The sequence below is a fragment of the Pseudorasbora parva genome, chromosome 12, assembly GCF_024679245.1.
Source record: "Pseudorasbora parva isolate DD20220531a chromosome 12, ASM2467924v1, whole genome shotgun sequence".
NCBI classification, from domain to species: Eukaryota; Metazoa; Chordata; class Actinopteri; order Cypriniformes; family Gobionidae; genus Pseudorasbora; species Pseudorasbora parva.
In genome coordinates this window covers 44,245,782-44,271,429 of record NC_090183.1, presented here as the reverse complement: position 1 = coordinate 44,271,429, position 25,648 = coordinate 44,245,782, and the positions used below count along the sequence as shown (strand labels likewise).

The window sequence follows — 25,648 nt, the reverse complement described above, 5'->3', positions numbered from 1 at the left end:
AGTTTGAGCTGCAATTCCTTGAAATCTGTTTTAAATTGAGGCAGAGATTTGTTGTTTGGATTTGGTTTGACCGGTTCCGTTTTTGTAATGAAACGTGGTGATCACACACAAGCATGTGCTGATACCTTGCAGAGGAACATTTGCACCAGCTTCCTGTTGGCAAAAACAGGAAGATCAGTGCGGTTTCAGAAAGAACATGCAGATTATATTAAAACACGCTGCTATTAAACTCAAACATTTCCATTGTATCTGCAACAGACTCTAGAATGGGTTTTCAATCCACAAAGGTGCCGAACGTTTGCATGCGTGTCTCATCTGTAATATTACCCACTTTTTACTTCTCTCTTAAGTTGCTTTGGATTAATCTTGGACTATTTTTTGGTATATGAATACTTCGGATTCACACTGTGTGGCAAAATAGCTCTTTCTTTCATTCTTCATAAAGTCTTAACAATACTAAACTAAAACTATAAATAATGATTGTTTTATCGAGGAGGCTGCTTGAAATCACTCTTTAACACTATTATTGGTGGGTGAACTGATGAATGTTAAATGTAATTAAAAAACTAATACTAGGTTAATGTTAGTAAAAGTCCTGAAAAAATAACAGAAAAAAGTAATCCGTTAGCAATACAATACAAACAAAGACACTAAATTACAAACAAAACTGACAGAAGTGCAAATGAAATAAACAGTGTTTAAGTTTTCAGAGAAGTAATGGCCTACAACAGAAACTGAATAAAGTTCACATGTAAAATAACTGCTGTATACATTAAATATAGACTAATCTTTATTAAAACTAGTGTGTGAATTGAATTCAAGAGCAGTGTGATTTTATCTTTGTTGTTTGATTAACAGTAATGATTGTAACAGATTTATTAGGCTGCTGTCACTTTAAGAGCTAACACACAGATCCAAAATACTGTTACACACTCGCTCTCTCAGTGCTTACATTCACTTAAGACAGAACCGACTGGATACTTATCAAAACTGCATTTTGACATATTGGTGTGTAGACCATTTGACTGTTCAGATATTTTAGCTCACAGTATACCTGCTTATTCGCATTCAGCCTCGTCTCGGATCACACACACACACACAGGACGCCGCGTAGGGAACAGTATCTCGTTCATGGCTTAAGATGCTTTTATTAACACTGTATAATATCAAGCATATCCCACAGTTTTGCAACAGTAGACTGCATTTTACAACACTCACTTATTCAGCTGATTTAGATGTCAAGTTTGAGCTTTAAGAAGGAACGAAAGCACACCGCTGTGAAGGAAAAGGTGTTCTGGGTTAATCCACAGCCCTAGAGTGTCTTTTAGTGCCAGGAAGTTTGTAATATAAGTTTGTAATGTTTTGGAGGCTGGGTTGAGATTACTAATACTTCAAAGGTTTAGGGTGATGGAAAAAAATAAAAAAATAAATAAAATAAAATAAATAAATATATATATATATATATATATATATATATATATATATATATATATATATATATATATATATATATATATATATATATATATATATATATATATATTACCTTGTGCTGTCAATCCATACAAAATAAAAAATCTAATTCAAATTTAATATTACAATATTTTAATATTGTAAAAATGTCATACTCTCCAAATTAATTAACTTAATCAGTATATTTCATCTTTTATGAATGAAGGCATGTATCACAGATATTAATACTGATATTCAACATTACAGTATAATTGTCTTTAAAAAAAGTCATATTTACCTGTGGCCGTCATATCAATATACAGAAATTAAATAGTTATCAAATACTTTTTCTTAACTACATAAATGATAAATTAAATATAGATAAATCTTTATTAAAGCTGCAGTTTTCTCTGTACTCTTTGTTGTTTGATGAACATTAATGACAGAATCCCAGCGGCTGGTTTATTAGGCTGCTGTCCCTTTAAGATCTGCCGCTGCCGAACATGACGCGGATCTGACGCTGTCACGCGCATCTCATTTCCTCACAACTCTCTGAAGTTTATTTAAGACGTTATTGAACTCGTTTAAGATGCTCTTATGAGAATATGAGACAAAACGGGCTTTCAAAATGCTGTTATTGTTCGTTCAAGTGTGAAAGAGAGCTCTACTGGTGTGCGTCTTTCTGAGTGTGTGTGTGTGTGTCATAGTCAGGACATTCACAGAAAGCTTGTTCTCTTGTCTTTCTGTGTGTGTGTAATGCTGTATTAAAAATGTTTAATCTGAAAATGAATCGCGTTTTAACGTGCTAATTTTGACAGCACTAATATTACCCTCAAATATCTGTTTTTATCTTTTAGAAGAGATTATAATCTCGCTGGAATGGTGAGTTTACATGGATTTATCTGAAATAATCTGTTCTGCAGAATTACATCGGCTCAATCAAATATAGAGGTATTTGCGAACATTGAATGTATGTGGTTTTGTGTTTAAGCAAATCTGCTTCTGTTCTCAACATAGTTCAGCATTCGCAGCTCATTTATATTTGTAATAATGTGATGTATTTCCAAGTGAATAAAACAGGAAAAACGAGCACAAATGTAGGGTAAAAGTGATTGATTTTCTGTCGGGACTCAGGAATTGGTTTGCCTATATGTCAGCGGAAAAGGAACATAGTTTCAGAATTGAAGCAAGTTATTACATTTTGATGAAAGATTATGAAGACGCTTTTCATTTTGTGCTCAATAAGACTGAGTGTGTGTATTGAGGAGTCTACAGTGAACAGTAGGTTAAGAACATATTACTTAATACATATTACAAACACATTGAGATTTGAGGTTTAATATAAGAATGGCGTGTGAGAGATTTGAGCGTGGTGTGGATTAAGGGGGTAAGCTGTGCTCAGAGGAACGGCGAGATCAGAGATGCTGGGCTTTAGCCTGATCTTCCCTCGGGAGATGTGATCGTGTGCTGCTGTTTTTAGCCCCTGTCTGCAAGAGCAGACAAGAAAAGGACATTTCAGAAGCACCACACCAATAGTGATTCCAAGCGTAGTATGCAAACACATCTTACATAGATGCTTTGAAATGAGAAATTCGAGAGGTGAACTAATCATTATTCTTTCCGGTATATACAGCATATCCTCTATTGGAATGTCACGGATAGGGCTGTGCAATATATCGAAATTATCGAAATATCGCAAATGTACATATCTTGACTATTGCTTCTGGCTGGACTTCCATCTTGTGCAATCAAACCACTGCAAATGATCCAGAACGCTGCGGCACGTCTTGTATTCAATGAGCCCCAAATGGCTCATGTCACACCTCTATTCATCTCTCTGCATTGGCTTCCACTCACTGCCCGGATCAAATTCAAAGCTCTGACTCTTGCTTATGGATCTTCCACAAGCTCAGCACCCGCATACTTCGACTCACTCCTACGAGTCTACACACCCACCAGAAGCCTTCGCTCCGCTAATGAGAGGAGGCTTGTGGTACCATCACAGAGAGCCATGAAATCCCTCTCCAGAACTTTTTCTTTCATTGTTCCTGGTTGGTGGAACGATCTTCCGTCCTCCATACGCACGACAGAATCACTCGCTTCATTCAAAAGACAGGTAAAAACTCATCTCTTCCATGAGCACATAATCTTATTATTAAGAGAAAAAAAACCTCTTCCTCCTCTATTTCTCTTTTCTTCTTCCCTTTTCTGGTTTTTGCTACTCTGAGTAGAATACAAATCTTGGTATTTAGGGCACGTTTTGCATTTCTTTGCCTCTTCTTGACGGATCGCTTCCTGTACTCCTGAGTTGTACGTCGCTTTGGATAAAAGCGTCTGCTAAATGCATAAATATAACTGTGCAACGGCATGCAATATCTGAATGATTTTAATAGGCTACTTCAAAATTTTGAAAAGTGTCCGTTTTAGGTCGACACATAGCAGAGAATAGACTGGACACACGACTGTTACTTATGTACGGTGGCCCACTAATGCATCTGTACTAAATCAAACCACAACACAACGCAAACGAGCCACAACACAACGCAGACGAGCCACAACACAACGCAGACGAGCCACAACACAACGCAGACGAGCCACAACACGACGCAGACGAGCCACAACACGACGCAGACGAGCCACAACACAACGCAGACGAGCCACAACACAACGCAGACGAGCCACAACACAACGCAGACGAAACACAACGCAAACGAGCCACAACACAACGCAGACGAGCCACAACACAACGCAGACGAGCCACAACACAACGCAAACGAAACACAACGCAAACGAGCCACAACACAACGCAAACGAGCCACAACGCAACGCAGACGAGCCACAACGCAACGCAGACGAGCCACAACACAACGCAGACGAGCCACAACACAACGCAGACGAGCCACAACACAACGCAGACGAAACACAACGCAAACGAGCCACAACACAACGCAGACGAGCCACAACACAACGCAGACGAGCCACAACACAATGAAACCGTTACTATCAGTCACACCAGTGTGACCATTGGTAATGAGTATACTGACTGCATTAAATTGTGTTACTATTGTTGAGATTTTTCAATAGTCTAATCAGTCTAATATGTGACCCTGGACAACTATACAGTTTTTTTTTTTAAATTAAGATGTAAACAGATTCTCCTGAAAGGTGAATAACGAAGCTTTCCATCGATGTATTGGTTGTTAGGATATGACAGAATTTGGCTGAGATCCAACTATTTGAAAGTTCTGAGGGTGCAAAAACATCTGAGAAAATCGCTTTTAAAGTTGTCCAAATGAAGTCATAGCAATGCATATTACTACTAATAATACATTTATTATATTTATGGTAGGGCATTTACTAAATATCTTCATGGAACATGATCTTAATATATATAATGATTTTTGGCATAAAAGAAAAATTGATCATTTCGACCCATACGTTGTATTGTTGGCTATTGCCACAAATATACAGTGAGACGCAGGACTGGTTTCGTGCTCCAGGGTCACATATGTCTGTTTGATTTGAAGTCTATGCTAGCCGGAAAGGAAAATGATTTCAGAAGTAAGTTTTTCAAAGATTTATAAACATTCTTTTTTTTCCTTTGGAAGTCCGTGTCCTGATGAATCGCTCGCAATGTATTTAAGACGGTAAATGAATGACCGTAGTTGCAAATGTTCTGTTGAGAAGGTTTGATGTTCATTACATCTATTAGTACATCGTGGCATTACTGCAGTATCTGATCCTCCTCTGTAAACAAACCTTTCCATTTGGATTAAGCTTCGCCTTTGGTTATCCTGTTTATTACCTTCAATCTGTCTCTTGCTTAGCCATACAATTACAATTAGGCGTTTTTTCTTTATCGGCTCAATCTGTTTGTCTAAAGCTTGGGCTATTGAGCCTGACAGCTGCATAAATGAAGGAAATAATGCCTCGGCTGGATGTAAACTCAGATGTTGTCAGTGTGTGCGGTGCAGCCTGGATTCGCTGTGGAAGTGGGAGTTGACGTGCTCGCGCACCACCGCAGTGCAGCATGCAGAAGTGCTGAGTTTCTGACCCACTTTCTCCATGTCTTTCATTTGTTCCACTTCAGGATTCATTTCACACGCTGTACCCGGTGGCACGACTCAAGAGTGTGTTTGAACGACAGGAATAGTCTGTCGGGCCTTTCACGTCGATAGAAAAGAGGATCTGTAGAAATGAGGGGTTTTGTGTTGGAAAAATGAAGCTGGATGTAATCGCTGACGGTCATGATTCATCTGTGCTCGAGCCTGGATGGCTTTAGCCACTAAACAGAGCAAAAGCAGGTTCTACAAGACAATACCAGCAGGCATTATGAATGACAAACAAAACGCTTTGTGTTATCAGACGCATACTGTATACTGCATATGGAGTTACGAATGTATTATGAATTATTGGATTATTCCTGTGCAGAATCTGATTTGGTTGGGATTAGTGCTCGATCAGGATGGGATTTTCAATGGCTGATATATAATAGCATATACATTAAAGCAATTGAATGCGAAATAAATGTTGGCATTTATTTATTTTTATCAGCGCTGAAAGCATTGTTTTTCTAATTCAGACCGTTAACTTTTATATATGATAAATAATAAAATACATGCATACAAACATACATGCATACATGCATACATGCATACATACATACATGCATACATACATGCATGCATACGTGCATACGTGCATACGTGCATACATGCATACAAACATGCATGCATACAAACATGCATGCATACAAACATGCATGCATACAAACATACATGCATACAAACATACATGCATGTATACAAACATACATGCATACAAACATACATGCATGTATACAAACATACATGCATGCATACAAACATACATGCATGCATACAAACATACATGCATGCATACAAACATACATGCATGCATACAAACAGACATGCATACAAACAGACATGCATACAAACAGACATGCATGCATACAAACAGACATGCATACAAACAGACATGCATACAAACAGACATGCATACAAACATACGTGCCTACATACATACGTGCATACATACATGCATACAAACATAAATAATAATAGTATAAACATATGCACACCTTGGCAATAGAATTTTATACTATTATATATTATACATAGTAACGTACACTCCCAACGTCAGTCAATCAAGCATATTATTTGTCATTTTAACATAACTTAGAACTGGCGGTGGTGCTTAAGATATTATTGGAATGAATAAATAAAATAAAAGATATCAGTGATTTCATATATTTTGCTAACAGTCATGGAGGTTGGAGAGATATAATAGTGAGGTCTGATTTTCATGTTTCGGTCATCAAGTTTGATCGCACCGGTCGGGTCAGGTCGCAGGGTCTGGATCTTAATGCCAGTGCAGACCTTTACTGCCAGCTCTAGTTGGCCATTTCTGCTCACTTCCTCCACGGCTACTGTACGACATGAGGCAGTTGGGAGCTGTCTGTCTGAATCAGGCACACGAAGAGGAAGCTGCCATTGTATTAGGATGAATAATAGAACTGGAGACGCAAAGGAATCTTAGTCATCAGCGTTCTAGAAGATGTATTTTTTTTTATATAATAAAAAACAGAGTGGAGTTTCTGACCTTTATGTTGCTGGTGGTATTATGAATTCCTCGCAGCACTAGACAAACGCACATCTACACCGCTCATTGTAGAACAGCATGTTTTAGATGTGTATCAATCAATTGATATATCATGTAAATAACGTTCTTTATCCATCAATTGACAAAGTTTCCGAAATCTCACAATCAAATTTGATGATTTCAGATTTTCTTCATAGATGCTTTTTGGGCAGTTCTGCTGCTTTTGAAGGCTAATCCTCCGTCTCCGAGCTGTGGAAATGTTGAATAGAATTAACTTTAGGTAAAAAAGTCACCAGACTGCCACTAAAACGGTCGTGTTTGTGACCAATAAGTGACTTATTTTTTTTGGCTGAACGTCACTGGTGACCATATAAATTTACGTTTTGATTTAAAAATGTACAGTTGAAGTCAGAATTATTGGCACCCCTGGTAAAGATGATCAATTGAAAATGTGGTGAAAATCACATTGAGAAATGTTTTTCTCCTAAGCAAGTTGGCCATAATTATTGGCACCCCTAGAATTTTGTATGAGTAAATTATCTCATTAATATTTACATTAATAGCACACCAGGGTGACTCGGAACAATGAAACTGTCCAGGTATGACTTCTTGTTTCATATTTCATATAAATATGAGGAAACACAAAGGCCAAATTCCCTTAACCATCATCACAATGAGTAAAACCACAGAATATAGATCAGATGTGCAGCAAAAGATTGTTGAACTTCACAAAATAAGAAAAGAGAAAATCCCCATTTCCACCATCAGGGCAAAAATTAAGAAGTTCAATCAACTTAAGATGTTCTGAATCTGACGTGTGTGTGTTGAGTGGACAAAGACTCTCCAAGATCACAGATGGAGAATCGCAGAGATTAGTTCAGAAAGACTAAAATAACTGATCAAACGACCCCTACATCACCACATGTTGTTTGGGAGGGTTTGAAGAACAATCCTCCTCGCTCAACCAGAAACAAACTCCAGCAGATTCAGTGTCAGACCTCTTCTGTGGTCAGATGACTCTTAAATAAGAGTCTTTTGGCAGCAAACACACCAGATCCCAAACAGGGATAAAGACCCCATGCCCACGGTTAAATACACCTTTTTTTTAAGGGCCTATTTTTTTGCTGGAGGTCCTGGACTTCTTGTTCAGACACATGGCATCATGGATTCTAGCAAACACCAACAGATATAAAATCAACCTTATTTTGATTGAAAAAAGACCAGACTAAAATGTAGTTTAAACAATAAAAACGTGTTAAAAGAACACTTATTCTATCCGGTGTATTACTTAAAATTTGCAATCTAGCAACCCATGTTTACAGTTGCAACATGAAAAAAATGCTTTATTCCAATTACACTCAAAAGGTCATACACCTGTGAGTTATATCCCTATAATTAAATAGTGTCATATATCTTATGATCAATGCGTAGTCATATTTAAATGCTGAATCATGCACCTAAAGGTGCACTATGTAAATTCTCTGCCCACTAGAGGTCGCCTATTCAAAACACTGGTTTAGTTTGATGACGCAAAGTTTAAAGTCCTTCTGAAATCAAAACTGACCCTATTTGTTAGCACATATTAAACGTCTTAGGGTGAACAATCAATCTGTGGAAGTTAATACACAGAATTGTTTTTTTTGCCGTGGTGATATTTAATCAAATATTAAAACTTCTGGTCTGGAAGTGTCATTCCTTCTCAGAGGATGTCATTATGACGGCTTAGGTTTGAAAATGCTTACCTAATCCCCTTGACCCATTAGTCTACTATAAGCGAGAGATGGAGAGGAGGAGCGCTTAGGTAAAACTCTGCCCTCTATGCTATATTCTGTTTCACTTAGAAATGCATCAGAGCGCTAAAGAAAACTCACTCGCTACTTCCGGTTCACTGGGACTTTAAGCGCAGAATCTTGGGACGTATTCTTCACCTCACAGCTGGTGGGAAATAATCGGGATAGGACTTGGGCAGAAATCATGTTTATGGATGTGATTATTAACGTTACTGTAGGGAAGCAGAGCAGGAGCGAGTGTTGAGGAGCTGAGCACTGCGGCTGGAGAGATTGAACAACACACACCTCGCGAGCAGCAGGACATTTATTATACCACACTCGCCAGCGACATTTCCTCTTTTCCAGTCATGAGTGTGAGGAAACGTAGCTCTGTTGATCATATTAGACACATCTGAGTGTGTTGATGTTCTGACGTTGCTCTGTGCGTTCGCTCGGCGGCTGCTGTGACACTAGTTCACACTGAGTAAAGCGTTTCTGCAAAAATAAAACCGGAAATCCGAGGGTAATGCAGATACGACGCCATCAACAGGCCACGCCCTCACACGTCCTGGTTGTTTGGTTAAAAGAGCAATTCTCTCACGATTTACAAATAGTTGGAAAAATTTGAGATATTGTAGGTACTGAACAAAATAAATAACTCTGGCCTAGTGGTTTTTGGATCTTTTACTGCAAAATTGTACCTTTAATGATTGTACTGACCACAGGGGGCTCATTTCTGCTGTGTAATACAATGTCACGCTCACATCATGCATCTCTTGGTATAATGGGAAAAAATAAACTAAAAGGATTTCCAAAGCATTCAAAAATATATACTTTTGTAATAAAAGCTTTCTCTCTCTTTCGCGCGGATCATCTGAATACACCAATAGACAAGTAAGCTGCATTTCAGCTTCTCCATTTGAGATTTTCAGCTTGAGTGAATGTCATTCAGTCGGTTTGTGTTCTGTCACGACTCATGAGCAGCTAAATCTGCCATCAAACCTTCTCAATGAGGAACTAATAAATCCATGCATTGATCTCTGGACTATCTGCGATTGTGTTCGCTGAATAACTACACAACCTCTGTGCCACAATACAAAGTGGTTGTTGCTGTTGTTTTATTAGAAAAACTATTAAAGTAATGTGGAAGTTTTTCCATGAGGCCTATATGATAAACAGCCTATAATAAAACATTAAACTAGATGAGGTCAAATAAACCATGCGTATGGGTCACATTCTCTTGATTTTTGCTTATATTAGGTAAAAAATTCAACAATTCTGATGAAATGTAAAAATACATTTATCAACTTACAACAATCGTTGTGATTTTTATAATTTTGAGCAAAATCAGGATTATCAATGCAGTATGATGAAAACTAGACTAAAATGCTCAGACATTTATTTGACTAAACAAAAATGGACATGGTTGACTAAATATGATTAAAAACTAAAACATTTGACAGAGGACTAAGATTATGCCACCGGATGGAGTTTTGCTTCTTTGCTACTGTTGCCTTTGCCTTGGCTTGTTCAGTTGGGGACACTACATTTTTAACTAAATATCCAAATAAATTAAATTACTAAACTAAATTAACTATATCAACTAAATTACCGATCTGCCTGCATTGACACTATATGATAATTGAAATGAGCTGATAACCTCAGTTTTCTCCAGAGCGGCTGTACAGCCGAATCAGATTCTGTTACATGATCTTCCTGTTAACACTGTAAAGCTTTGAAACAATAGGACTTGCGCTATATAAATACAGACGACTTGACTTGACTGAGACTAAAGGAACACTGTGGCACTTAATTAGTAATTTGGTGCCTATTTTTTTCTTATAGGAGCTTGTCGCTCTTTTATTATTCCGTTTAGGATGAATTGATGTGTTTGTTGCAGTAATGGCTTTCACTGGGAGCAGAAACTGGTTCTGGACGGCATGAGGGCAGAAGGAACCTTCAGCATGTTTTAAACTTTTAAAAGATGAATATGCTTATGTTGGAGTTTTTATAAAAAAGGTACACCAAGTCCTTCATCAAGACTGCATTAAGGTTTACAAATATATAAAAAACATAATATTGTAAAATATTACATTTTAAAATAAACTGTTTTCTATTTAAATATATTTCAATATGTGATGTATTCCTGTGATCAAAGCTGTATTTTTAACATCATTACTGGTCTTCAGTGTCACGTGATCCTTCAGAAATCATTCCAATGTGATGATTTGTCGCTCAAGAAACGTGTATGATTATTTAAATGTTGATAACCATTGTGCTGCTTCATATATTTGTGGAAACTGTGATACTTTTGTCAAGATTATTTGAATCCAAAGATCAAAAGAACAGCATTAATTTGAAATATAAATATTTTGTATCATAATAACTTGTTTTTACAACAGTTTATTTATTAACTTAATTAGGTAAAGTCAGCTTAAATATTTTTCTCTCCAATATTTTGACAGGTTGGACACGAAGTGAAACTGCTTAGTAATAAATAAATTAAAATTAAACAAGAAGTATTTGCTTATAAATGGCCGAATACATTTCTGTATTCGGTGGGAGGTTTGGACTTGTGTATGAAGTTCTTCATCTTAGAAACTCTTTCCTATGATCACCTTAATATATTGTTATAATTAATGTTATTATTATTTTTGTAATAAATATATTTTATTACATTTTTACGTTTTTATATTTTAATTATAATTGTATATATTTTTCGAAATAATAAATGATTTTGAATTTTTTAGAGTAACACAAACTAATACCATCAATTTATATGACTGACCACTTTGGAAATCATATTATTTTAATATTTTTTCCCATTATACCAAGATATGTATGATGTGAGCGTGACAATGTATTGCAGAGCAGAACTGAGCCTCCTGTGGTCAGTACAATCATTAAAAGCATGATTCAGCATTTAAATATGACTGAGCATTGATCATAAGATATATGACACTGCATTTAATTATAGGGATTATAACTCACAGGCTTATGACCTTTAGAGAGAGAGAGAGAGAGTGTGAGTGTGTTTGCACTTGATGGTCGCTGCATGCAACGCCATAATTTAATTATCAGGAAACAACAAATCTGCTTTAGGAAAACGTAATGGATGACAGAGAAGAGGAAGGAGCCTCAGGAGACAGGTGAAGTTGAGACTCTCTGACTGGCATTTCGTTACAGCACAAAAAGTGATCAAAGGAGAGAAAAACAAGTGCAGGAAGAGAGCTCTGGGCCCCGGGAGAGCGAGAGGAGGCGCTGAGGGCCCCGACAGGCTCAATGCAGGACTAAAAGAAATAAGGGAGGAGGAAAATAGTCTCATTGAGAGTTAGAAAACAAGAGCAGCAGTTGTAATTAAACTTTCCCTGCGGCTTGATTTAAGTTATCTGATTAGGATTCCCCGCAGATATCATTACAGTCCTTCTCTACAGGGACACTGAACATCAGCCTCACCTCGAAAGACAAACTTCAGATTCATATCGTGCGTGCATTTAAATCAGTGTGCATAATAAATGAGCTCTTTTTATATAATTGTATCATATGTGTGTGTATGTGTGTATGTGTTTCCAAAATAGTTTACATAATAATTATACACAGTACACACACATATTATGTAGCCTATAAATAAATACACAATCATTCATGTATATATTTAATAATAAGTCCTCTAATAAACTGAATAAGTTTCTCATATCTAAGGATGCACTGATGTGAACATTTTGACCGATAATTCTTTATATTTGAAAGCCGATAACTGGTATATTGGCCGATAAATCCAAATCCAAATTTGTACATCATTTTTTGAGAACCTGATTTATAAAAACACAAAGTCTCACAATTAAAAGCCATGTCCCAAGCACTCAATAATAATGTTTTTATAATTCATGTCGCCAATATGACAGACTTGTTGCACAGCTGCACGTTGTACCATACTTTTCTTTTTTTTTAAAGTGATTTCAATCATATTTCAAGACATTCAAACCCATCAAGGTGAACAGTGTGCATCTGAAGTGTCTTAGTTGAAGGAAATATTACATTTATTTATCTGCTTTATGTCGGACAAATTTTCTTATCGGCCTGATAGTGCTAACATTAAAAATGAACCTATATCGGCCGATATGGATATGGTGACCGATATATCTCATAATGTTTTATTATATTATTAACATTTGACCAAAATCTGCCTTAAATGAAAACGCTGCACTTCTTCAAAGAAACTGTTCTTTATTTTCCCTGGCATTGGAAACAAGCAGTTTTTAACCCTTTTCATTGGCTGAATATTTGCAAAACCCACAGACTGATGTACAGAGTGACAATAGTAATGATTTATGAATAAAAATAAAATACTGAAATACAGATTCAATGATATTAAGAATGATTTCTGAAGGATCATCTGACACTGAAGACTGGAGTAATGATAATTCAGCTTTGATATATGTATTGAATATTTTACAAAACAACTGTATTAATCAAATGAAAGAAATGCAGTCTTGGTGAGTCCAAAACATCTTACCGACCCCAAACGTTTAAACGGTAGTGTATATTGTGTTTGTTAAAGAAGTAAAGCAGTTCACAGAAATGATTGATTTTATCGTTGTTTATGATTGATGTCCGTCTGCCTCTGAAAACCAGATCTCTATTAATGAATTTTCTGCGGTCCAGCTTGAACAAAGTTCAAACCTGTGATGTAGAAAAGGGATTAATCTAGCTCAAATTACGTGGGCCAGCAGAGATCAAACGAAGCCATTAGTCCTGACCTGAGCAATACTTCCTCCACCATATTCTGCTGATGTTACTTATGGAGCCAACATGAAAGGCAGTTCCTCCAGTAGATGCGTCCAATAGGAGTTAGTTTTTCAGCCGGGCTGGTGAGAAAAGGCAGAGTGCGTTCGGTTTGCACCATTAAAGATGACACGTTTGCTCTTTATTTACTCCGAGAGATATTCTTGGTTGATTTTTATGTTGATATTTGGTTCACAGGCAGCCAGCTTATGGACGTGTGCCTCCAAATAATAGTCTTCTATATCCAGCCCTGTATGTTTTTATATTGTGCATTAGAAGATAATTAATAGTATTTTGCATTAATATTTTTGTGTTTTAAAGGGTCATATGATGCTATTTCAGAAGTTTCTTATTTTGTTTATTGTGTGCACTAGAAGTTAACAAGCCTTAATGTTAATAAAAAACACAAACAAACAAAACAATTTGCAGTACCTCTTTTCCCAGTCTGTCTGAAACATTCTGATTGACTTCCAGATTCGACAAAGCCCCTCCTTCCGGAAAGCGTCTGCTTTGATTGGCCAGCTGACCCAGTGCATTGTGATTGGCTATTTTCAGCTCACAACATGGTGACAACCAAGCGGGTAATCTAGCGCTCGGAAAGCGTTCCCCCCATAGGGGCGGCCATTGCTAACCAAGCCATCACCTGCTGTTAGCATCCCATTGACTCCCATTCATTTTTGAGTCACTTTGACAGTGAATAACTTTACATCTGAGGCGTTTAAAGACTCCATTTGTCCATTGTTTATTTCTAAAGAAACACGACAATGCATAAAAGGCTCAATCACCTTGTATCTTACACTATCGCCCCGTAGAAGCTGTTTTTGTAAAAATAGGCTAACGATTGCGTCATAACCAACGCGACTCTGTCGCACAGTTGAGAAATTACCGTATAGACAGGAGGAGACGCTCAGAGGCAATCTTTACTGTCTATGAGGCAGTCGGGGGGACGTGGAGACATAAAGTCTGATAAAGTCAAGGGGGAAGAATGGGGAAAAGCCCAGAGAGAGCCATAAGCAACGGGAGAAAATATTTAAACAATGTGATTCAGATTCACTTTCCACAACTACTAGAAGACCTACAGCTGTCAGACAGGAGGCTCACGTCACATCTACGTCCTCAAGCTCAGTCTGAGCCGGCGCAGTTCGCTCAGCCATCAGGAAGTGAGTGCCTCTGATTGGCCTCATTTTTCCGCCGTTGAAGTCAATGGGATAGCTCTGTCCATTTCTTTTACTGTCTATGGCAACAACACTACAATTCCCTGAAGCCTCGCCTTCGTTCTTTATGTATGCCTGTAATATCTAGACTTCAATCGAGGTGTTTTTGGCAGGTCTATGCTCTGTTAGATAATAAAATATATAATAAATCCTTTTGTGGGAGACTGAGTTTTGTAACGTTGCAGATCTCAAACATGCAAGAACAGATTAAATGCTAAAGGAAACGCCTCTTTAAAGTTAAGGGTTTTGTTCGAAATTGATAACTCTAAATATTACACGTCAGTGCTTTTACTATAACTGCCCATTAGAGAGCTTTTACTCGTCTAATCCCGTAGACTTGCATTAGATGTCATTTAACGTATTGCATAAGCCACTGAATTGGGTACGGCACAGTTTTGATGAGTAAAAAATCCCACTGCACACCACTGCACACTAAAATAACAAAATTGCACAAACATGCATTGCTTCAAATTGGCATATTTAAACTGGATATTATAATATAGTACTCATATTAAGGAGAAACAAGCTTAAGTAGGAACACAATATGTTCATATACTGTGTTTAGCTAGCTATATTATGTTGGTGATAAAACAACTCAATTACATTTTGTCGCTGATGGGCGGAAACCTCATGTGTTTTTAAATAAACAGTCGTCAAAGTTGTTATTGTGGCTTTATATATGGTCAGATATTTGCATGTGTCATTATATATTAACATTTTATGAAAACCAAGATCAAATGAGTACAGTTTTCACCAGCGAATGATAGAGATTTCGTTTTGTCGTCATTAGAACAGCAGCAAGTGCATTGCATTACATTTTCATCAAGTATTTTACAGGTTGTAAAGTTTATTGTTACCTGTATGGGTGCTCATTTTTTGTTCTTGAGTCCATTTGGCCAAATTCTCGTGAATAAAGATAAAGCACTATGCACAGGATATTTAAAACGATATATTGGCCATACGATACGATGCCAACTAGACAGCTCTTCTCTGCTCTTCAAATAAAAAAACATTAGCCCTTATAGACTGTTTCTTGAGTAAATAAAACGGTAGTGTTGCCAAAAGGATCGACTGAAATTTTACACATTGATACCAGCATTTCCCTCTAGCATTTTGTGCGTCGTTGAACAGATTCTTAAACACTTCTGATTGGTCATTGTGAAACCAGGCGTCTATCAGCGGATATATTAGCGATCCACTGATGGACAACAGCGTTCAACTGCTCCTGTAAATGCTCGGTGAAGCGTGTCAAAGATGTCTATTTACAACATGTTTTTGAAGTGTTGATCATTACAGCCAGTCACAGACATATATGTTGAGCGCTTGAACACAATGGCCAATCAGAGGAGTTTAAGAATCTGTTTAACAGCTCTCAAAATGCAACCTGACTTGGTAATTTTAACAAAAGTATTATTTACCTTTGCACTGCAAACAAGCAGCGATCCGTCTCCAATCTGCGTGCCGCGCTTCATTCAGGATAGAGGTGGGCGGAGTCATGAGGTTTGACTGACAGTTTGAGGAGCCAATGGAGTTGCATGGTTTAGTCACAAGCTCTTTTTAATACTTTGACCAATCGTTTTTACAAAAGTTTTGAAAAAAAACACAATTGACAAAATATAGAGATACTAGGTTTCTGCCAGACAGTGACGAATTCTTATTTGTAGCATTTTATTGGTTTCTTTTTTGTGTGGTAATTTGATCATTATCCATGGCACACGACAACCTGTCACGGGAAACACTGGCATGAGCAATACAAGATCCCAAAGTTGTCCAGAAACGAGCGAGTACAGAGCAATAGTAAAGGAGTGTTTCTCCTTTTTAATAAGATCAAGTGCTGCGGTGTCATGTTTGGCTGTCTGCCCATCTGCAGTAAATACTCAGTGCTCTAAATATAGTTTTTGGCTACAATGAAAAGAAATGCCTCCTATTTCTAATTGTCTTTCCATCACAGGTGGATTGTAAAGCACATGCAAACTGATCTCACGTGGTTTGTTTTTTAATTAAGCTTCATTGTGATGATCTATCACTAAAGACCATAACTCGTGATAGTTCAAACTGTACTCTTTCTGCCTGTGGGCAACGTCCTCAGGTAATTATAGAGTTCAAATGTTAGGCAGTCCGCTGATCTTTAGATTAATTCATTTACATGTACTTTTTCAGCTACTAATCATATGTTTAAAGTTTCACGGCATCAAACTATTCACTGCCAAATTGAAAAGGTTTTATTTTCTTTTAGAAAAATATATATTTTTCAGCCTCATTTTGTCAAAAGTGATTAAGTAGTTATGTTACACCACACTTTTATCCAATATATTTTGCAATGTCCAAAATGTATTTTAATATTTAATATTCTGTGCATACCAAGATGTAATCATTCATGTCATTGTGTGAAATTAAGTAAAAGTTCTGTATCTGTTCTGTTCAGCACAGCCCTATTAAATAACCATATATATATATATATATATGTGTGTGTGTGTGTGTGTGTGTGTATGTATATATATATATATGTATAATATTATGTATGTATATATAATATAATGTAATTTTGCAACTAAAAAAACCGTTTATCATGAAGTTAGGGTAATATACACTTCTTTTTCAAATGTCCTTTCTCTTTCATCCACCCAGCCATACTACCCTCCTTTATTTCTGTATTATTTCTTCTGCATCTCTACTTTCCCTCAGTCATTTTTCCATTATGGAAGAAAAATCCCTGGCACACGAGTGCTTTTCAACCGCATCATTCTGTGCCACTCTCTCAATGTTTGGACATCCCAACACATTACATTTTGATTTACTGGACATGGGTCAAACATAAATACCACATCCATCTCAACCACAGTGGAAAAATGGTTGTACCAAATCTGTGCATTTTCCAGTGTACAAAACGGATGTGTTAAATTAAATACAAATGAAATTTAGTAACTGAAAGTATTTATGAAATTATCCACGCGATCCTTCAGGGCGTTGGGAATGTGTTGAATTTAGTCAGTTATGGCGCTAACAATGGCATGGCTGCAGTTTTGCTCTGCTGATTTTGTGAATCGATGGCCTGACCTGGGAGAGCAATACTTGTTTAAGCACTTGCAAATAGATTCTTTATTCTTCCAGATAAATTGGATTTAGCAGAAGTGTGTTAAATCAGGTGAAGGCAGTGTGGCTTGCTAAAAGCTGCCCTAATAGAAATGCGAACAGGGAGTGAACAGGCTGATGGAATTAATAGAGATTTAGATGGGAGTTTGTCCTTGTAGTTATTAGATTACGGATACATACTATATTACAGTTAACATTGAGGCTCATTCGTAAAACATGAGGAGAAGGAATTTGTGTAAATCGTAAAACCATTATGTAATTCATTTATAGTTATGCTTTTGGCAGACACTTTTGGCTCATTGTGTGTCAAATCAACCACATTTTGTGTTAGTAACTTGTCCTGCTCAAATCTCTGATTTTTGTGAATATTTTTTCCTGAAGAAAGATTAATAGTAGCCTGACAAGCCAGACCCACATTAAGATGTTTGGTCTGGAAACTCACCATAGACAAGGCTCAATCCGAGGGGCGGATAAACGGTTGTCTTTTAAACTCCCTCTGCACGCGATAGGATAGCGCTACACCAACCAGAGCAACGAAGGTGAAGCGGAGCTCGCTGACTGATTAAACATTCGCCGTATCCGGTCGGCTAAACTACGAACACATCTTCCCTTTTTAAGAATGACTTCAGTGCCGTTCTTTGTTCTTTTCTCAGAGAAAAGCTTAACTCCAAGTCTTCCAGAGTCGCGGTCAAAGCTGTTTCGAAAGACCGCCGTTCGCCAGTTTCTGTGTTTACTAGAAGCACGCAAACGCAACTCGGCCGTCGTCATTATGGCCCCGCCCACCGACTCTATACACGATGTGATTGGCCTGACCAGAGTTGGGGGAATACAGCTCAGAAGGGTATTGAGAGTTCCTAGACGACACTCGCGGCAGATTAGATTTGCTGCCGCTAGGGTGCGTCTAGATTTCTAGGCTAGATTAATAGTGGATTACTCAGTAAATATACATCTGTGACGTTTAATATGTCTTTTGTAACTATTTTGTACAGGGTGGGTCAAAATGACAAATTTCAATTTGGAGCCAAATCACAGGAGGGTAAAAATGACTTAAGAAAGATGGCAGAATCATTCTTTTTTCTCACGGAGATCGACAGGTCTATTAGTAAAATCTGTTGCCTTTAGCAATCTTTGTTGCTTTAAATGCCAACTGTGACGGTTCAAAAATGGGGAAAAAGCACTTTTAGTTTTTTTTTGCCCCAAGTTTGCATGCCTATAACTCAAGATGTATTAAAGGTATCTTAATATAATTTTATTTTTTGTTTTTTTTAACAAACTTTCCTTTTAGTATCTTCATTTTAAAGTCCCTCGAAACCATATGGGGCCTTTTAAAAAGGAAGATACCTAAATAAATGTTAATACCTTAATGGTATAAAGATATCTTTAATAAATCTTGAGTTAGAGGCATGCAAACTCGGGGCGCAATTTTTTTTGGACTCATTATTGGCATATAATGCAACAGATATTTCTAACGTCAACAGATTATGTTTTTCTGGAAATCGAAGCCATGATTTGTGGCTTAGCTATAACGCCATGCTCTAATGTTTGAGGTATTCCATCTCATATCAATCATTGAATGAGTTAAAATTAAGCAATTTGCACAATTATGGTTTTGTGAACAATTTACATTAATTTGTTCTGTTATTGTATCATGAATGAAGCTTAATGTTCCCAGATAGCACATGTTGCTGAAATACATTTTCATTTAGATTTTATATTGACTGAAATATATTTGGTAAATTTTCTTCGGATGCTAGAGGAATTTAAAATGGCACTTTTTATAGGGATGCACAAAATATCGGCCACCATATTGGAATCAGCCAATATATGTTCGTTTTTAATGTTATCGGCACAATAAAAATATTTGTATAATGTATTATTTCCATCAGCTGAGACGCTTCATTTTCACACTGTTCGCCATGATGGGTTTGAATTGCTTGAAATATGATTGAAATCACTTAAAAAAAGGAAAGTAAAGTCTGGCATATAGGCTGCATGAAATTATAATGAGAACATCAATTGCCTTTTAATGGTGAGACTTGTTTTTGTAGTCATTGGTAATTAGAATTAATGGTCATCGGTATCAGCCAAAATGAACTTTTTGTGATGTTTGTACACAACAATAGCTATGTTTCCGTTGCTATATTTCATTGTGAATTTAACTTTTGTGCAAGATTGAATGTTGCGTAAAACATTTGCGAATAAAGCAGCATTTCCATCTCGTGTTCAAGAGAACAAAATCATCATTCCCTGGAAAATGGTGCAAAATATCTTGCTGCAACTGGGGATTTCTTTCCTTTGTTCATCAGATCTCACATATGAAACGCAACAAATAAATCGTTTATTTATAAACTGTTGAGGCAAAGTCACCTGTATTGTTTGTTGCGCATCGACGGATTTATTCGCTAAATGTGATTCCATTGTAGTTTATGCACGTCGTCTTATCAGATAAATTATTTATGCACATTTTTTAGAATTTCTGCACATCTTGCTGTGTCACTGACATATTTTAGGATGGTTGATTTCAGTTAAAACAAGCTAAAATATGCATTTTAGTCTGGGTCTAGACTCAAGCCTTATCTAGTGAAATTGGGTGAATTTCTAGAGGATGCAATGTTATCAAATGCATGCATGCATACAGAATTTTTGTGTTAGCAATATTTTAGTCTGGGACTATACTTAAGCCTTGTCTGTGAAACTGCAGGAATAATTTCCAGAGGATACATTGTTAGCATGTGCATGCATGCATACAGAATTGTTGTGTTAGTAATATTTGAGTCCAGTTTTTGCATGCATCAGTATTATGCGATAACGTTTTTTGTCATTTCTCTCTGTGAATGAGGACACCATGTTCTCCTCTGCTTACTAATTGCCATGAGGCCAGTGAGGGTCTCATTCAGATGCACTGATGTTTGCCCAAATGATAGCAAACAGAGGCGGCCTATCCTCTCTGCCAGCCAAACGCACATAGAGGCCTTTGTTAGACAAGAGGACCTGATAATCACACATCTCTTTGCTTCTCTCTCTTTATTTCTTTCATTTTTATTACACAGTTTAACCTTAAAAATAAAGATCCAAAAGAGGAGTTTTGCAGCGATGCCATTGAAGGACCATTTTTGGTTCTTCAAAGACCCTTTCATTGATCAGTACTCAAAGGAGCCGATTTATTCTTAGTGTGAAGAATATTTAACTAATGTAAAGAACCTTTTGTGGAGTGCACACTCTAAAAAATGCTGGGTTAAAAACAACCCAGGTTGGGTTAAAAATGGACAAACCCACAAATTGGGTTGTTTGAACCCAGTAAATGGATCCATTCAAACAACACAGTTTATTGGTTTGTCCATTTTCAACCCAACTTGGGTTGTTTTTAACCCAGCATTTTTTGAGTGCAAAGATTTCATGGATGTTAAAGGTTCATTGATTGAATTTGTAATGCTTTTTTTGGTTTGTTTAAGAAATTAAGATATGATTAATGTCCCTGATGTAAAGCGAGTTATTCATAATAATCCCTAACCCCAAGTTTGAGCAAAAGTAATATTAATGCCTGCAAACACTACTGATTATAAAGCAGCTGTTTTTAATGACCTGTTTAAAGAACTGGTTTAATTAGATGTTATTCTGTTATATTAAGTAATTGTGTCTTTTGCCACCTGATCTTATCCTCAACTCCTAACCAAATGAATAAGCTCCAAAATACGTAGTTGTGTTTATGAGTCTGGTGTGTATTAAAACACTTTGTCTCCAATTACACCGACTCTTACCCTCTATGGGTTTGTGAATAAACAATTCACTTGTTATTCAAGTCTCGTAAGGATCAATTATTGCCTCTCTCTCTCTCGATTAGCCATTAGTTAGTATTATAGTAATATGGTGGAGTTGGTGTAATGGTGCGTCCCATGAGCTCTCGGTACAGTAGCGGTGCTCAGGGGACGCTGTGTAAGCGTCTCTCGGGTGTCTGCGCTCGGAGGCCAATGTTGTGATGAGCTGTTCTTTTCCTAAGGCCCTTTTTTTCCTTTGTTCAAAGTACAGTGGACAATACAATCAGTGCAGTCATTACATTGTAGGAGGTCAAAGGTAACAATAAAAGTAAATTATTAATCCAGATGAGGACCTGGAAGTCAACAGTTTATACAAGATCACACTTGTACAGAAACAGATTATATATATATATATATATATATATATATATATATATATATATATATATATATATATATATATATATATATATATATATATATATATATATAATATACAAACAGTGGGTACGGAAAGTATTCAGACCCCCTTAAATTTTTCACTCTGTTATATTGCAGCCATTTTTGGTAACACTTTAGTATGGGGATCCTACATCCTTTGCTTCAATAAACTCCTAATTTACTGCTTATTAATAGTTAGTAAGGTCGTTTTTGTAGCATTTAAGTTTAAGTATTTGGTAGGATTAAGGGATGTAGAATAAGGTCATGCAGAATAAGGCATTAATATGTGCTTTATAAGTCCTAATAAACAGCCAATATCCTAGTAATATGCATGATAATAAGCAACTAGTTAATAACTGAACCTTAAAATAGTGTTACCATGATGTTTTGCAGATTTATTAAAAAAGAAAAACTGAAATATCACATGGTCCTAGTATTCAGATCCTTTGCTCTGACACTCATATATTAAACTCATGTGTTGTCCATTTCTTCTGATCATCCTTCTACACCTTCATTTGAGTCCAGCTGTGTTTGATTTTACCGATTGGACTTGATTAGGAAAGCCACACACCTGTCTATATAAGACCTTACAGCTCACAGAGCATGTCAGAGCAAATGAGAATCAGGAGGTCAAAAGAACTGCGTGAAGAGCTCAGAGACTGAATTGTGACAAGGCACAGAAAAATCTGGCCAAGGTTATAAAAGATTTCTGCTGCAGAAATAAGAGCACAGTGGCCTTCATAATCCTTAAATGGGAGACGTTTGGGACAACCAGAACCCTTCCTAGAGCTGGCTGTCCGGCTAAACTGAGCTATCAGAGGAGAAGAGACTTGGTAAGAGAGGTAAAGAAGAAACCAAAGATCACTGTGGCTGAGCTCCAGAAATGCAGTCGGAGATGGGAGAAAGTCAACCATCACTCCAGCCCTCACCAGTCGGGGCTTTATGGCAGAGTGACCTAACAGAAGCCTCTCCTCAGTGTAAGACACATGAAAGTTTGCTAAAAGCACCTGAAGGACTCCAAGATGGTGAGAAATAAGATTCTCTGGTCTGATGAGTCCAAGATAGAACTTTTTGGCCTTAATTCTAAGCGGTATGTGTGGAGAAAAATATCACCTGTCCCAACAGTGCAGCATGGTGGTGGCAGCATCATGCTGTGGGGGTGTTTTTCAGCTGCAGGGACGACTGCTTGCAATAAATATATAAATAAATACTTAAAAATACCGGCAGATAGGGAAATATTTATCACCATTTTTTATTTATTTTTTATTTTCATACCGTTTTAATCATCCTTGTTTTTATTTTTAAATCTTACACATTGTATTCTTATTTCTTATGCATATGTGAAGCACTTTGAGAACACACACATATATGAACAAAAATGTTTGTTAGGTGTGATTCATCGATTTGACAGCACTATTTATTTTAGATTTTATTTTTTAATTCTTAAATTGTATTAATTTAACTTATAATCACTTTTTGCTATTTTTGTGTGTGGTTTGAATATATAAAATAGTGAGTGGAGTGTGTGTGGTAGAGGTAGCGGTGTTTGAATGCTTCAGCAGATGGCCGAGGAGACGCTGCTATCGGGGCTGCTGACGGCACTTCTGTGCAGATGCTGCTTCTCCATTTCCAACTCCTGCTAAATCAAAACATCTAAAAAGAAAATGAAATGGAGAAGTTTTTTTTGGTTTTTTTGGCTTTTTGGCTTTTTCCATACAAAAAACAATGCTGTGGCTGCATCCTAAAGCAGATATTAATGCCATGAGCTTTTTTGATTCGTACAAAATGTTGAAACATCCCTAAATACCAGCAATTCTTCTTCTAGCAAGCATGATAAACAAAAAATATTCAGTGTCTGTGCATTTGGCAGATTTTGATTTATACCAGCTAATGTGATCTGATTAAAAACTTTAGACTTCACTGAAAGCCTTTTGATATAGTTGTTCCTCTCCCCTGAGCGTAACTCATATCTGTCCACTCACAGTAATTGAATGAATGACCTCTCATCTCACATCTTCCACTCAAGGCTGGACCGGAAGAGGGTTTCTTTCTCTCTGCGTTTTCAGATGCAGACCCGCTCAGAGCTGCGCTTTTATTACTTAGACACACAATGCCAGTATTTTATGCAGGAATAATCCAAACTGTTCCCAGACCTTTTCCGTATACATTGGTGAACTTGAGCTGCCTCTCAGAACATCAGGCTTCTGTGCAGTGGAAATAACAACAAGCGGAGAGCCACGGCCAGAGCCACGGCCAGGCTACGTCAACAAGTTTTGACAGCAGATGTTTTGGCACAGCTTCAGTGAGCAGTGTTAGGCTAAAATCATCACTGGGAGTGAAGGAAGTGGTTTGGTTCACTATCTTTGTGGAGACTCTCCATAGACGTAATGTGTTTTATGCTGTACAAACTGTACATCCTATCCCCCTATACTGCCCCTAAACCTACCCATCACAGGAAACATTCTGCATTTTTACTTTCTCAAAAAAACGCATCCTGTATGATTTATAAGCCTTTTGAATGTGGGGACCGCTGGCTGGTTATCTCAGGTTTTACTATCCGTATTGGGGATATTTGGTCCCAACAGAATACCTGAGATCTTGCTGTGGTCTGTACTCTGTACTGAGAGGCTGTATGTCATGAATGCACTATGAAGCATATAAAAGTCCCTAAAATCTAAACAATAAGGCACAAGCGGCTGAGATGATGTAACCCCTGATTTAAAACAGGACGATGCTATTCAGTGAGATTGACAACATGCAAGTTGGAGCTTCAGTGATTTTCATGGATAAATCCAGTGTTTTCATTTATTTGTTTGACTGCTTGCTTTGCATTCTCAGTCATTCACTCTGTTTTCTTCTCTCTTCAGGTGCTGGTGAATCAGGGAAGAGTACCATTGTGAAACAGATGAAGTAAGTAGGAAAACGGTTCTTGTCTATTTTTGTCATCCACTCCCATTTACTGTTTCTATTAGGCATGCATGATTTTGGATAAAACTGTTATTGCGTTACTTCATTTTTCTTTTGATTTTGTATTGCATAGAGCTGCATGATTCATCTGTAAAATCTCCATTCAACACCCTTATTAAATTCTAATTAAACACCCACGCGATCTTATTGCTAAATGAAAACGGTTCAACTATGCAGGTGTGGTTAAAATTATCGGTACTTCTGTAAATATGATCAAATATTACTGTAAAAAAATTTTTTTTTTATCCTTTTATTCTTTCATTCATAAAAAGAGCAAAAATCTAACCTTTCATTGAAGTAAAAGAATTGAAAGTTGGGTGAAAATCACATTATGAAATAAATGCTTTCCTCTAAATCACATTGTCCATTGTCGCATCTAAAAAAGCGTGTGGAAAATGCTTTCTCCATTGAAAAAGCGACTGTGAGCGTGCGCTCTCGTGGTGTCTGCCGTTGAAAAGCAATCCATGAAGTGTCAGCAGTGGACAAATGGATTTCCAGCACTTGCACTTGCTCTACTACTAGATGTTTTCATGAAGTCAGGGCAGGATAA

The 25,648-nt window shown here is 37.0% G+C and overlaps 1 protein-coding gene across 2 annotated transcripts in view; it reads left to right on the top strand.

Moving 5' to 3' along the window:
- Positions 1-25,648, top strand: part of gnai2b (guanine nucleotide binding protein (G protein), alpha inhibiting activity polypeptide 2b) — an 81,210-nt gene that overhangs the window by 28,827 nt on the left and 26,735 nt on the right. For both annotated transcript variants that reach the window (XM_067460459.1, XM_067460458.1), the window contains exon 2: positions 24,999-25,041. In XM_067460459.1, the coding sequence (XP_067316560.1) occupies positions 24,999-25,041 (43 nt within the window). The remainder of the gene's footprint in view (positions 1-24,998; positions 25,042-25,648) is intronic.